Genomic DNA, 14,869 nt, shown 5'->3' with positions numbered 1-14,869 from the left:
AGGGGAGACCCCTGTAGGGGCTGGGGGGGGTCCCAGGTGTGGGAGAACAGAGGGAGCCTTCGGGCCGCTGTGCAGGTTGCGGGTGACCTGTGAGTGGGGACAGCACCGCCTTCCCCAAAGTAGTGTGTTCAGTGCTGTCTGTGATGTTAAATCACACAGCAGGTATCTCTCAGGACCTGGGGGGATAAGGCTGAGGGCCCGGGGGTGGGTGGGAGGCTCGTTCAGAAAACGCATCTGCTCTCGGCATCCCTGCGAGCTGGTCACTCTGGCCCCGCGTGGTGGCTGCAGGTGTGACTGTCGGGAGGGACAGACCCACCACCGTGACCCGCTCCTGCCTGCGTGCTGTGCTCTAGAAAAGTCCTGGGAGGCTCCTCATCCCCTGCTCCCTCTGTTCCAGGTGCTGCTGTCGGGACTCATCGGCATCGTCTCCTGGAAGAGGCCCCTGTCCCTCGTGGTAAGTGGCACCTGGGTCCCCATGCGGCCATGGAGCAGGGCTCTGCCCGCGGAGGTGGGAGTGCTTTCAAGGCGCGTTAGTCTCGACCGTGGGCATCCTGCTGCCTCCTCCGCAGGCGCTCACGGGCCGTCCTCTTCCTGTTTGTCGGTGTTGTGCCCTCTTGGAGGACATGCCACCAACAAAGGCATTTTAATAAGAGCAGATGCAAGCGTTTTCTCTAGACGGATAATCACGATCGTGCACATGCATATGCTTACGGGTGATCCCACAATAGGACGTAGCTCATCCGAGTTCCAGAAATGTTAGCTTTCTGTGTGTTCTGGAGACTGTGAAGCTCTATGAGGTATTGGTATTTCTTTGCATAGATGTTTCTTTGGAAGAAGGAAGAAAGGGGTACCCCTGGAGCCTTCTCTCATGGGGTCAGGTCTCATGCTGGGGAGGAGGACGCCACACGGCGGGGTGGAAAGAGGATGATGGTTTTTCCATCTGAAAGTACCCAGAGCGAATTTATGTCTATTGATTTGTACGTGTGTTCTTCTCAGCATGCGCATTAATATATTTATGTGTCCACGTCAGGACTATATGGAGAGGTTTTCTGGGTTTTGATGGATAATGAAAAAGACGGCATGGATTTTTTCCTCTTAGGTGGTAATCAATTATTTAAAATCTCTTCTTTAAGTGATTAGACTTGGAGATAATGACATACTAAATATTAATGGAAATAGAAAAAACCCCACAAATCTTGTCTGTTGTAAACACCTCCTCCTTCGTGAGGGGAATCATGACATCCTGAAAAGGCACTGGGAGGGAGGGGTAGTTTAATTCAGGGGACCTCCTCTTGTACAAAATACTGAGAAATTTCCTTAAAATTTTTTTATATTGAAATTTTCAAATATTCACCAAAGTAGAGAGACTGGTATAATGAACCCCATGTACCCTTATCCGTCCTCAACAGTATCAACATTGACTGGTCCTGTTTCATCTAAGCCCCTTGCTGGATTATTTTAAAGTAAATCACGGCTTGTGTATCGAGACGCTGACTCTTCTGTGCAGGGGCAAGTGGCGGCAGACACTGGGCCGTGGGGCCTGACGTTTTGGCTGTGCTGTGGGTTCCCTTCAGGGAAACAGGGACAACCTGCCCATCCCTCCTGACCTACCCTCACCATGCAGTGCAGAGAAAGTAAGTCCTCAGCCTGGTGTCTGAACAGAGGAAAGCCGCCCCCCTTCGGGTGGGTGTGTGGGATGGGAGAAAGGGCACCCGTCCCCCGGCCACCTCACGCCCGCCCCAGCCTTACCCTGGGACGGAGCTTCTTGGGACTGGGCATCTTACCGCGAAGGATGCACGTGCTCATGCCTACTGAGGAGTCAGGACTCCTTGTGCAGGTGGCGCAGGTGTGTCCTTGGGGGTGGGGGGGCCCACAACAGTAGGGTGGGTCTCGGGGCCTCGCCCAAGGAGGGTGGCCCCAGCGGGAGCCCCTGCAGCCGAGCTTTCAGGGGCTTACCCCCCAGCTCCCCGCAGCCCAGCAGGTCTCCAGGTAGACGAGGAGGAAGGGCTCCCCCAGCTCAACTGTATGCTTTGCTGAGTCAGAGAGGTAAGGGGTCGGTTAGGGTGACACCAGCTGCTGTCAGACCCCAGACTTCGTGTCTTAACTCCGTGAACATCTGCTTCCTGCTCCCGTCCAGGCGGGCCTTCCAGGCAGTGACTGCTCCCCCGACACGAGATTCAAAGACCCTGCTTGCTTCCACCGGTGGCCCTGCACTCCCCAGGCCCGTGGGGTCCCCTGCATTTCAGTGAAGGGGGGAGAGGATGGAGGAGAAACACGTGCTTCTTGACTTCCTTGGCCTGAAAGGGACACTCATGCTTGCACATCACACCAGTGGGGAGGGCTCGTCACGGGGCCCGAAGCGTGTCTGGTTGGGAAGGAAGCTGGAAAAGGTGGTCCCTCCCTGGACGGGTCCCTCCCAGAGACGGCCTATGTTGTGGAGTGGGGACAGAGTCTTGGCGGAGAGCTGGTTGTCTCTGCTGTAAGGACACTCTTCTGTCTGTTGACCAGGATGATACAACTTTTGATTCATTAGCAGAAAACTCACTCTCTGAACTGTGAGCGTTGACGTGGCCTTAGTTTTCCTCCCTGCCCAGCCTCACCCTGACACCTGGACCCTCTGGACTTGTGGCGTGTGGTGTGGCACCCAACTGACAGGTCCTCCCCGACCCCTCTGGCCTCTGCCCTGCCCTTCCACTAATGAGTGGGCTCGCTTCTCGCTGCTTCTCGCTTCTCGCTGCTTCCTGGAAGCCCTCCTTCCCCCCAGGCTCCTCCTAGCGTCTGCGTCCAAGCCCCTCATTGTGTTCCACAACATGTAGGGCCCACCTACAAACTACTGTTAATAGGAACCATGTGCTGGGCGTTTCCTTCGTGCTAAGCCCTGCATGGGATCCCCTGAGCTTATCCACACGGTATCCTTGTGAGTAAGCTACTGTTTTTATCCCCATTTTCCAGAAGAAAAGGAAGACTTAGAAAGGTAAGTATCTTGCCTAGGGTCTCACAGCTAGAAGAGCTTGAAGTCTTGATTTCAATGATCCCTTTTTTTTAAGACTGATTTTCTATTGCGGTGACGCTGGTTTATCACATCACCTGAGTCGCATATGTGCAGCCGTAGATTTCTGTATCTGTGCACGCTGCAGTGTGCTCCTCACCAAATATCCAGTTTCTATCCATCACTCCTCCTCTGAGCCCCTTTCCCCTCTGGCAACCGCTATTCTGTTCTCTGTGTCTACGTGTTTGTTTTTGGTTGCTTTGGTACGTTCATTTATTTTGTGTTTTGTTTGTTTGTTTTTAAGATTCTACATACAAGTGAAATCATACAGTATTTGTCTTTCCCTGTCTGACTTACTTCACTTAGCATAAAACCCTCAAGGTCCATCCATGTTGTCACAATTGGCAAGATTTTATCTTTTTTATGGCTGAGTAATAGTCTATTGTATATATATGTACCACATCTTCTTTACCCATTCCTCTGTTGATGGACATTTACGTTGTTTCCATGTCTTGGCTGTTGTTAATAGTGCTGCAGTGAACATCGGGGTGCATGTGTCTTTTCAAATTAGTGTTTTCTTTTTCTTCAGATATATGCCCAGCAGTGGGATTGCTGGGTCACATGGTAATTCTATTATTAATTTTTTGAGGAACCTCCATACTGTTCTCCATAGTGGCTGCACCAATTTACACTCCCACCAGCAGTGTAGGAGGGCTCCCTTTTCTCCACATCCTCACCAACATTTATTATTTCTGGCCTTTTTGACAATAGCCAGTCCAATGGGCATGAGGTAGTAATCTCATTGCAGTTTTGATGTGTGTTTCTCTGACAAATAGTTCTTTTATACCAAGCTCCAGTTTTATCCTTTACTCTAATGGTACGTTTCCATCTTCTTGAGGCATAAAACTGAAGAGGCCACTGTGAGTTCTGGTCCATTTCCAGGGGGACACGACACCCCCCCACCCTGCAAATGACCACCAGAGCGAGTTGCCCTCTCTGAAGGGAGGTGTCTGCCCCTCGAGGTGTTGGAAGAGCCTTGCAGGCTGGCTGGGGGAGGCCAGGAGCGATGCTGATGCGGGGCTGTGGGGGCTGCCCTCGGTCAGTTGGCCATATCTCTCCTCCGACGGGCTGGTGAGTGTGGGCCCGTCACAGCCCTGCTGGGCCTCCTTTCTGTGCCTCACTCTGAGCCCGTCAGACAGAGTGAGGTGAGGGAGGGGGTGTAAGCTTCAGGCCACAACGACTTGATGTGTTGTGGGTGGTGGAGGGGCTTGCGTTGGGAAAGAGGACAAGGTGGGGGCAGCAGGCTGGCTGATGGGGGCGGGAAGGAGGCTGCCCTTTCCAGCTGGGGCCTGTGATGCGAGGGGAGGAGGAGGGAGATGCTGTGACTTTCTCACAGTCGTATTTTCTAAGAGCCTTTCCAAATTCTGAAACAAGGCGGGTGCTACGCCAGTAGAGAATACGTATGTTCACTTTTTTTTTCCACATTCATTTTTTTCTATGTGCTAAGTGTCTCCTATGATTGAGATAATTGTCTTCCTTACATCAAACTATAAAAGGTTCTATATTACTCTAGATGCCAATTAAGATTCAGATTGTATAGCTCTGATTAGCTCATTTTTTTGAAAGATTCAGTGGCATATCTTGTGATTGCTTATACATATATCAATATTGGAAACAGTCTCACACATAATCACAGGTAGTACAGGAGCCCCCTCCCACCATCCACGGTCCTGCTTTACATGGTTTCAGTTACCCAGCCTCAGCTGCAGTCTGAAGATATTAAATGGAAAATTCCAGAAATAAACAATTCATAAGGGTTTCCCTGGTGGCTCAGTGGTTAAGAATTCACCTGCCAATGCAGGGGACATGGGTTTGATCCCTGGTCCAGGAAGGTCCCACATGCCGTGGAGCAACTCAGCCTGTGTGCCACAACTACTGAGCCTGCACTCTAGAGCCCATGAGCCACAACTGCTGAAGCCCGTTCGCCTAGAGCCCGTGCTCTGCAATGAGAGAAGCCACCGCAGTGAGAAGCCCACTCACCACAGTGAAGAGTAGCTCCTGCTTGCCACAGCTAAAGAAAGCCAGTGCACAGCAACGAAAACCCAACGCAGCCAAAAATAAATAAGTAAAATAAATTTTTTAAAAATTAAAAAAAAAACCAATTCATAAGTTTTCAATTTCTTGCTGTTCTGAGTATTGTGGTGAAACCCATGCCATCCCACTCCAACCCCCCTGGGACGTGAATCATCTCTTTGTCCAGCGGATCCCACCTGTTAGTCACTCAGTAGCCATCTGGGTTATCGGAACGACTGTCGCAGTATCTCAAGTGACCCTTATTTTACTTAATAAAGGCCCCAAAGCTCAAGAGTAGTTATGCTGGCAATTTGGATACACCAGAGAGAATCTGTAAAAGTGCTAGACTTAATAAGGAAAGAAAAATCGTATGCTGAGTTTGCCAAGACCTACAATAAGAACAAATCTTCTATCTGTGCAGTTGTGAAGAAGGAAGAAGAAATTTATGCTAGTTTTGTTTTCACTCCTCAAACGGCAAAAGGTATGGGCATAGTACACTATAAGCACTTAATTAAGATGGAAAAGGCATTAAATTTGTACAATAAGATATTTGAGAGAGAGACCACATTCACATAAATTTTATTACAGTATATTTTTATAATTATTCTGTTTTATTATTGTTGTTCATCTCTTACTGGGCCTAACTTACGAATTAAGCTTTATCACAGGTATATATTGATATATAAAGGGTTCTGTACTATCTGCCATTTCAGGCATCCACTGGGGGCCTTGGAATGTATTCCCTGCAGATAAGGGGGGACTGCTGTACACTTAAAAAAAAAACTTGAGTGGGTAGTACTGACCTGGCCACTAGATTATTTGTGATAACTAATACTATTGAGAAACTAATAACCACGGGGTTGAAAACATTTTTAGAATTTATTTTTGTATGTAACAAATTACAGTTTATTTAGTATAGTTTTTTAAAAGCAAAGTAGACATATTTTGAAAAGGACTAATCTGTAGGAATCAGAGTGCCATATAGAGTGATGTGCTTAGTACTGTTTGCGTTTTATGTTATAGTGGTTGAGGAGTCTGACTTTTTGGTTTATTCAGATAGTGGTTTAATTTTATTGCTAAATTTTATCAACCCCAATAGGAATGTATATCGGTTAGGGTTCAGTCTGAGGGGCAGAACCTCTAGGAGCCAACATCAAGCATCTCTGTGAGTCAGACTCTTCCAACCGCTGCTCTAGCCCCACTGCCCATCACCCTAACCACACCCACCTGGTCTTTGGTGATGAAGTGCCGCCACTCGGCCCCTGCCACCCTGGGATCCCGGGATCCTAGTTTGATGGCAGCACAGGCATGTCTACTGCAGTTTCTGATCTACAGAGGAGAGTCCCTCAGGGCTCCTCCAGTGTGCTGGGGCTCCCCTCACAGATGTATTCTCAGCGCCGTGGTGGAAGCTGTGTTCTCGGGATCCTCTGGGACGGGTGAGCAGGTCTTACATGAAGAGTGCACTCTGTCATTCCAGCCTCCCCCAGCCTTTTAAGTTCCTCCCTCGAGGGTATACCTAGAAGGTCTGGCATTTCAACTTCACTTAGTGCAGCCCACCTTGGGGTTCCTATTTGAGCCAAACAAACAGCGAGAATCCTTCCTAATTCCTCCAGCTAAGACGTTGAATGCCAGAATCTCTGCTTGGCGGGCCCATTTCACTAACCTTGGCCCGATTCAACAGTGTATTCCTTCTACCTTGATGCTCCACCATCCATGATATGTCCTAAGATTGCCCGTGTCTAGCTGTGAGAAGGGTCCCCAGGCTGCAGCACAGGTAGGGGGAGTCTGGGCAGAGCCTGACACACTAGCTGATTTAAGGAGAGCAAGCTAAGGGCCCGGGACTTTAGGGTGGCTAGAGCTTTCAGGACAAGTGCCTGAGAGCTTACAAAAGTCCGGGAGACCCACAGATGATCCCTTATCAGTATTCGGCTGATACTGATCAGCTCTTGCAGGTGAGGCCAGGAAAGAACCAATGAGAGGATTAGAAGGAGCAACACCAGGCACAAAAGCAGGGCTTTCCCACTGCCCAGGTTGGAAAACCTCATGATTCATTGGGACAGCAGGTAGAATACTCAGCAGAATCTTGCTTCCCTTATGGGGAATAAAAAGCTCCAGGCTAAATGCTGCTCCAGTCCTGTCTGACAAATCTTGAGAGATAGATCCAAAAGAATCAAACCATTTCCAAGTAATTTATACATGTCCCAGAGCAAAGTTCAAGAATGTTCATAGGAATACAAAATTATCCACCCAAGACAACATGCATAATCAGATTACTAGGCATGTAGAGAAACAGGAAAATGCAACCTGACATGATGAGAAAAATAAACAAATTGAAACCAATACAAAACTGACCTGGATGTTAGAAATAGCTGACAACGATATTAAAACAGTTGTTATAACTGTATTGCAGATGTTTAAAAGTAGAGACAGAATAAAAAAGACCAGTTGAACTTGTAGTGAACTACAGTGGGAGAAAAAATTCATTGGACAAGATTAACAACAGATTAGATCAGAGATAAGAAAGGATTAGTGAACTCGAAGGCATTGCACTAGAAATTATTCCAAAATGTAGGACACAGAGAAAAAAGAATTTTGTAAAAAGTGGAAAAGTCATTAGCGAGCTGTGTGGGGAAATTTCAAGAAGCCTCATATCTGTGGAATGGGTACCTAAAATAGTGGGGATGGACAGGAAAAAACGATTTGAGGAAATAATACTGAAATGTTTTTTCAAAATTGGATAAAACTATGAGCCCACAGATCTGAGAAGCTCAATGTGCACAAAGAACAGGAAGTATGAAGAAAAGCACACCAAGATATTATGGAATTTATAACATATATATGGAAAAAATTGTATAAATGCAGGAAGATAGAAGTATACAGTGTAAGGCTCTTAAGCTCTCTGGTGAGCTGTGATAAGGTGAATATATATACTATAAGCCCAAACACAACCACCAACATTAAAAAAATTTTTTTTAAAGACTTGGCTAATGAGCTAACAAAGGAAATAAAATGGAGTCATAAAAAATACCCAGTTCATCCAAAAGAAGACAGAAGATAAAGGAAAAATTAGATGATGAATAGATGAGACAGAAAGGAAACAAATAACAAGATTTCATTGCCCGTTTGAATTTTTCTGTGACGTGCTTGTTTACATCTTTTGTCTATTTTTCTGTAGGACTGTTTTTCATTAATTTGTGGGATTTCTTAATATAGTAATTATTTTCCATTTTAGGTGACTAATATTTTATCCCAGTCTGTTGTTTGTCTTAATTTTTGATGAAATGCCTTTTTAAAAAAAATATAGAATTGTTAGCTTTTTGATTTGCAAAATCTGTTGGCTTTTTTTCTTATGGGGCTTCTGGGTTTTTTTCTTATTTTAAAAGGTCTCTCTTGCCCCACAATTCTGAAATTATTTTCCTGTGTATTTCTAAAACATTTATGGCTTTGCTTTTTATGTTTAGGTAATTGATCCCAAACTTACTTTGATCTATAGTATGAAGTAAGGCTCTAACTTTTTCTTTTCCAAATGGACAGCCAGCTAAGTCTCCAACACCATTTTCTGAATGTTCAATATTTCTCCTCACATTTGAAGTGTCCCCTCCCCACTGCTATGGACATGGGTGTGTTTATTAATCCCTATTTCATGAATCTGTTGGTCCATTTCTAAGCCAATACTACAATGTTTTAATTAGTCTAGCTTTATACTAAATTGCTGTTTGATTTTTTTCATAATTTTCTTGGCTACTTCTGTGCATTTTCTCTTCAGTAAATTTTAAAATCAGTTTGTAAAGTTCTCAACTGATAATGATTTGAGTTTGATTGTGATTGCATTCTAGGAAAATTACATCTATAATGTTGACAGATGGGAATATGTTTTCTGTTATAATTTCTGGAAAGACGATTGTGTGTTGATTTTATATCTGGTTACAACACACGGTAGTGAAGTGTTGTAATAGAGCTAATTGTTTGTCTGTTGGATATTTCAAGAAAAGTTTTCCAGGGGAATTTCTTTCATTAATTATTGATTATATCTCTCCTGTGTATTTCTCAGCCTTCTCGAGTTTATGCTGCTCAGAGTAGGTAAAAGGATATTCTACCTGCTGCAGGCAGATAAACTGATGCCATAGAATTCTTAACATTTTCTAACATGTTCTTTTTCTGTACTTGCTGGGATATTTCTTGTTTTATTTTCTAGATGACTAATTTGGGCCTCAGCCATATCCATGCTACTGCTTGACCCGCCTGCTGAATTTTTCATTTTGACGACACCTGTGTTGCTTTCGAAGAATCCTCTGTTGTTCTCTGATGGCTGCTTTTTCTCAGCACTGTGTTCGCAGTTTAGGAAGCATGTGCTCTAGGGGTGCTGTCGCCTCCTAATATTAATTCGAATTTTGTTCATCAGGTTTCCTGCCTCCCCGTGTTCTCAGCTCCCCCCACCTGGCCAGTTGGTCTCGACTCCTCTAGGTCCTTATTCATGACATTAGTGTTCCTCAGACGTGTGGCATCTTTGGTTTCCTGTTCGTACTTACAGAAGAAGGACCATTTGGACGAGCGGAGGTAGTCGGTGGCTGGTTGCTGGGTGTCTCCTGTCTTCTTGTTTGGGGTGGGCAGCAGTTCCTACTCCTCCACCCGGCTGGGCCTGCCCCACAAGGCCAAGGCCATCTTCGGGATCTGTGAAAGGGGAGCTCCAGGTGGACGGGCAGGATCTGGTGCAGGCTGCTGGGGAGGTGAGCAGCTGGGGAAGGCGCACCTGACTTTATTCCCCCAGGTGAAGCTGCCTTCCCTCCCTCTGTCTCCGTCTGCAGTGTCCATGGTGAAGGTCAGCAGTGTCTCAGGCCGTTCACGTCCTGGACAGATGGTGATGCTGATGATGATCACAGCCATGATTGCTGACACTCATCCATCACCCTCCGTGGTCCAGACGCTCTTCTAAGTGCCTCTCTGTGATGAGAGCGCTGCCAGGGCTAGTCACCCTCAGGGTTGTGCAGCTGGTCGGTGACAGCGCTCAGCTGTCACTTAGGCGATGTGTTTCTGAGCTTCTGGAGCTTCTCCATCCTGCTGAACCCCCCGAGGCACGTGGAAAACCATTGCTCCAGGTCCATTGCATCATCTCTGTTTGGCTTCCATACTGACATGCGCGGATGTAGAACACACCACGTGCCTGGCCCTTTCCAAGTGTTCTTGCCCCGACGTTCTCCTGATGCCGGGGGCACCTCTGTTGTCATCCCACCTTACACCAGGAGGAGGGATGGGACCCGGGACAGTGTGGGGCATCCACAGCGGGTGACACCAGCTCAAGCCGCCTGGCCCGTGGGCTCTGTCCTCCTCGCTGGGCTGCCGCCTTCCTCGAGTCCTTTAATTTCAACAACGACAAACCTCCTTCTTTACTGACTGAGGCGTCGTCCAGCTTCCTTATTAACACCTGAGATGGAGACTGACTGCACTTGCCATCAGACCAAATAAAACACTCTCACGTCCAGTTCATTATTTCATGGTTTCCTTTCCATTAGAAGCTGCCAAATAGAGGACTTTTTTGTTCTTTCATATTTTGTTTTCTCCAAATGGGGCTTCCCTAGTTTTCCATTTATTCCAGCAGGTGTTTGGGAGCTTCTTCAGCTGCAGGGAGGCTTCTAGCCCTCCTAGAAGCCTCCCTGCAGCTGGTGAGTCCGGTGTGTGGCGCCAGGCGCCTTACTGAGCTCCCAACTCTGCTATGCACTGGCCAGAACATCTCCTGTCCATTGGAACCTAATTCACTGGAGCCAGACCAGAAGTGATAGTAATAGGGGTCTGATAATTAGTTCCAAGTTTAAAGGAACCAGCCCTATATATTTATACTCAGGTGTAAATCACTGATTCTTAGCCATAATGTCTATTTTGTTGGATGCCTTCAGGCAACTGATGAAAAAGAAAAATTGCCTTTTTTGATTGCCTTTCTATTCCGCTTGGATTCTGGTTTTTTGTTTTTTTCAACTGCAATATTTAACGACACATGTAAAAGCCAAGGAATTGGAAGGGAATGATGAACGAGCTTCAGCCTGGATGAGGGTTTTTCTCTCTCTTCATTGCTATGGCGATCATTGTCCAATGTAAGGAAGCTTAAAATCTTATGCTGCATATATCAACTTCTTTTTTTAAGTATTTTTGAATTTTTGTACTAGCAAAAATGTTTCCTGCTGTGCACATCAGAAATTCAGTCCTGGTCTCCCTTCAGATTTGTATGTTTGGCCATATTTTGTGGAAAAAAATGTATGAATCACTTTAACCTTTAATATGAGATGTAGGAAACCTGTAGGGCTTTCTTTCAAGCCCGTTGAATTGAGCACAAATATAACTTTAATATGCTATTTAAAAATATAGGTGAGTTAAAGGTTAATATGTTTAATGTAAATGTATTTGCAGTCATTATTTATTCAGAAAATTCGTTATAAATCCACTCTAGGGGTTTCTCACAGTCAAGATCATGACCTCTTGAATACATTCAAGAGAATGTAGTTTGCTTGATCACATTAAAGATGAAGCCTTCATTTGTTAGTACTGAGGACGAGAAGGAATTAGGGTATACCCATATTTATAAGGCAGTATTTTACTCTGCTAATACAGCATCTGAAGTATCTGAAGCCCCCTATCTTAATTATGAAAATAGACTAATACACTTGTCTTTAAATTTACTAATAGTATTAAATTTAATCAGGGGAACATAAGTCTAACCAGAAAATTGAGACTGAAATGGACTAATTAAATTATAGCATAATGAAACCACTCAAGGCCAAGTGAAATTAGAAATGGTCATTGAAAAAATACTCATTTTTATTACAACATGACATTTGTTGATATTTGCTTAAATCACTTCTCAGTATAAATTCCTTTATTTTGATCCATCACATTCTTTTTTTCTTTTCCATTATGGTTTATTATAGGGTATTGAATATAGTTCCCTGTGCTATACAGTAGGACCTTGTTGTTTATCCATCCTGTACATAATAGTTTGCATCTGCTAATCCCAAACTCCCAATCCTTCTCTCCCCACCCCCCTTCCCCTTGGCAAGCACAAGCCTGTTCTGTATGTCTGTGAGTCTGTTTCTGTTTTTTAGATAGATTCATTTGTGTCATATTTTAGATTCCACATACAATTGATATCATATGGTATTTGTCTTTCTCTTTCTGACTGACTTTGCTTAGTATGATAATCTCTAGGTCCATCCATGTAGCTGCAAATGGCATTCTTTTTTATGGCTTAGTAGTATTCCATTGTGTATATATACCACATCTTCTTTATTCATTCATTTGTGGATAGACACTTAGGTTGCTTCCATGTCTTGGCTATTGTGAATAGTGCTGCTATGAACATTTGGGTATGTGTATCTTTTCAAATTATAGTTTTGTCCAGATATATGCCCAGGAGTGGGATTGCTGGATCATATGGTCACTCTATTTTTTGTTTTTTAAGGACCCACCATAATTTTTTCCATAGTAGCTGCACCAGCTTACATTCCCACCAACAGTGCAGGAGGCTTCCCTTTTCTCCACACCCTCTCCAGCATTTGTTATTTGTAGACTTTTTAATGATGGCCATTCTGACTGGTGTGTAGTTTGATTTGCATTTCTCTAGTAATCAGCGATTATGAGCATCTTTTCACGTGCCTCTTGGCCATCTGTATGTCTTCTTTGGAGAAACGCATCAGACATATTCTTAAATGAAAATGTAATAAAACTTGCTTTTTGCAAGAGATCATGAGCTTGGACAGGAAGATGAAAAACAAGGTAGACAGAGATACCTGGTAAGGTAGTTGTGTGCTTGAAAGCATAATGAATTAAATGCATCGAATGGCACCTGGAAACAATTTAAATAGGCTTTTCCCTGGTTGTTACCTCTGAATGACTGTTGAGAATCTTCTCAGAAAGAGTGAATTGTTCTGTAGCCCAGCCTGGGGAATGTTACTCTCTCCCAAGAGGGCAGAGACCAGAGAGCGGCGAGGTCTGTTGGAAGGGTGCTGAGGACACGGGCTGTCTTGGGGAGCTCAGGACCTCGTGGAGGGCGGGCCACCATCAGCAGGTGTCCTGTGCCTTCCTTGGATGGAGTCCTAGACACTTTCTATGTGTATCTTTACCTACGGCTTGGGTGGTGTACTTGTAACCCATGTCTATTGGTTAATGTGCCGTGAGGGGAGTTGTAGAAAGCTGGATCCTCAGTCCATGGTCAATGTCTTGATAATGATAAACCCCTTAGTAGCCCCAGTTGTGGGCACCTTTATAGATGTTTCCAGAAGAGCAGAGTTTGCTCCGCTGCTGAGGCTTGGTTACGTGTCTCCTGGTGCCCTTAAGTAGATGACCTTTATATGTGTAACCTTGGGCTGATTCTGACTTGTAGCCAGTTCCTTATTGTGTCTGCCTGGACACATAAAGGACATGGTCAGCACACAGTAGGTTTCAGAACCATCAATCGATGAGGCTTAGAGCCTGTGGTTGCACTAAAATACATCATGCAAGACGTGGAGACTGTGTGAGGAGTTGGACACAAAGAAGCACAAGGTAATGGTCTTGCCTTCTATATATAGAATAGATAACTAATAAGGACCTACTGAATAGCACAGGGAACTCTATTCAATACTCTGTAATGACCTCTATGGGAATAGAATCTAAAAAAGAGTGGATACATGTGTATGTATAACTGACTCACTTTGCTGTACACCTGAAGCTAACACAACATTGTAAATCAACTATTTTCCAGTAAAAAAAAGTTAATCAAAAAAAAGTTTAGTCTAGATGAGGACTTGATAGGAGTTGGAAAAATAGAAATAGCAATAAAATATTAATATAATAGGGAATAGTTACAAGTTAGAACTTAGTAAGTTAAGGAATGATTGTATATGAATTTTGTTTAGAAAGATGAAAGGAAGATGGTGCCTCCCAGCCCTTTTTGTGCATCCAGGCACGGCAGCCATGCAGAATGGGTGCTCACTGTGACCAGCGACGAACAGAGCATCCCTTCCACAGCGATGTGTGCTTGGCCGCAGTCACAGGGGTAGTCCTCTCAGAAGCTGGGATAGAGAAATCCCGGTCTGTTTGCTTTCAAAGGGTCAGCTCTTTTCCTCCTGTCCTGCTACTTCCACAAGGGCTGAGGTGGGGAAAGACTGATTCATCTTACAGTAAGGATGCGACTCAGCGTAGGTGTCAAATGGGTGGAGTTTGGGCAGGTGAATCAGAGAGTGGGGTCCTTGCCGGCCAGCGGGATAACGTAAACAAAATCCAAGGAGCAAGCAAAGTACAAGGTCCAAGGGTCCAGGAGTCAATCCCACCATAGAAGCTTTGGGGAGAAAGGGACGGCACTTCTCTCTCGCTTTCACATTGTCCCTGGCCTGTGCGGGAACACTTCCGGCATCAGATGGTGACTTCCCCGAGCATCCCTGCGGGTCCCTGGAGCAGCTTCTAGAGTGCTTCCTGCTGGTACTTCAGTAAAGGACTCCTGGATGCTCACTTTGCCCCAGTGCTGGCCTCATCGTCTGATGCTTATGGTCTGGAAAAGAGAGTCTGGTGTTGGGGCCAGAGGACCTTCTGTCTCCTGGTCCAAGTGGTCTAAGCAGGGTGGTCTGCGGGACAGGGTGACTCCCCAACTGAGAGGGGCAGGTGCAGTGGCCGACAACGTCCTTCCTGGGCCTAATTGCTGTGTTGGTGATTTAACTCACTGTATTACTGATGAGACTTCTGTTTAGAGAGGCATGTCAAAAGCGTCTGTAGTTCACAGGAAATGGAGGATGTCCTGTCCAGTCCCTTCTTGACAAGAACTGTCTGATGTCCACCTTAGATATT

The 14,869-nt window shown here is 45.3% G+C and overlaps 1 protein-coding gene across 1 annotated transcript in view; it reads left to right on the top strand.

Moving 5' to 3' along the window:
* ENTREP2 (endosomal transmembrane epsin interactor 2) overlaps positions 1-14,869 on the top strand; it is a 377,851-nt gene that overhangs the window by 194,273 nt on the left and 168,709 nt on the right. The window contains exon 2 of the mRNA XM_060095391.1: positions 398-454. Coding sequence (XP_059951374.1) covers positions 398-454 — 57 coding nt within the window. The remainder of the gene's footprint in view (positions 1-397; positions 455-14,869) is intronic.

This window comes from Mesoplodon densirostris, chromosome 4, assembly GCF_025265405.1.
Source record: "Mesoplodon densirostris isolate mMesDen1 chromosome 4, mMesDen1 primary haplotype, whole genome shotgun sequence".
Taxonomy (NCBI): Eukaryota; Metazoa; Chordata; class Mammalia; order Artiodactyla; family Ziphiidae; genus Mesoplodon; species Mesoplodon densirostris.
Note: the sequence above shows the minus strand (reverse complement) of the source record. Positions and strands in the feature narration are given on the sequence as shown.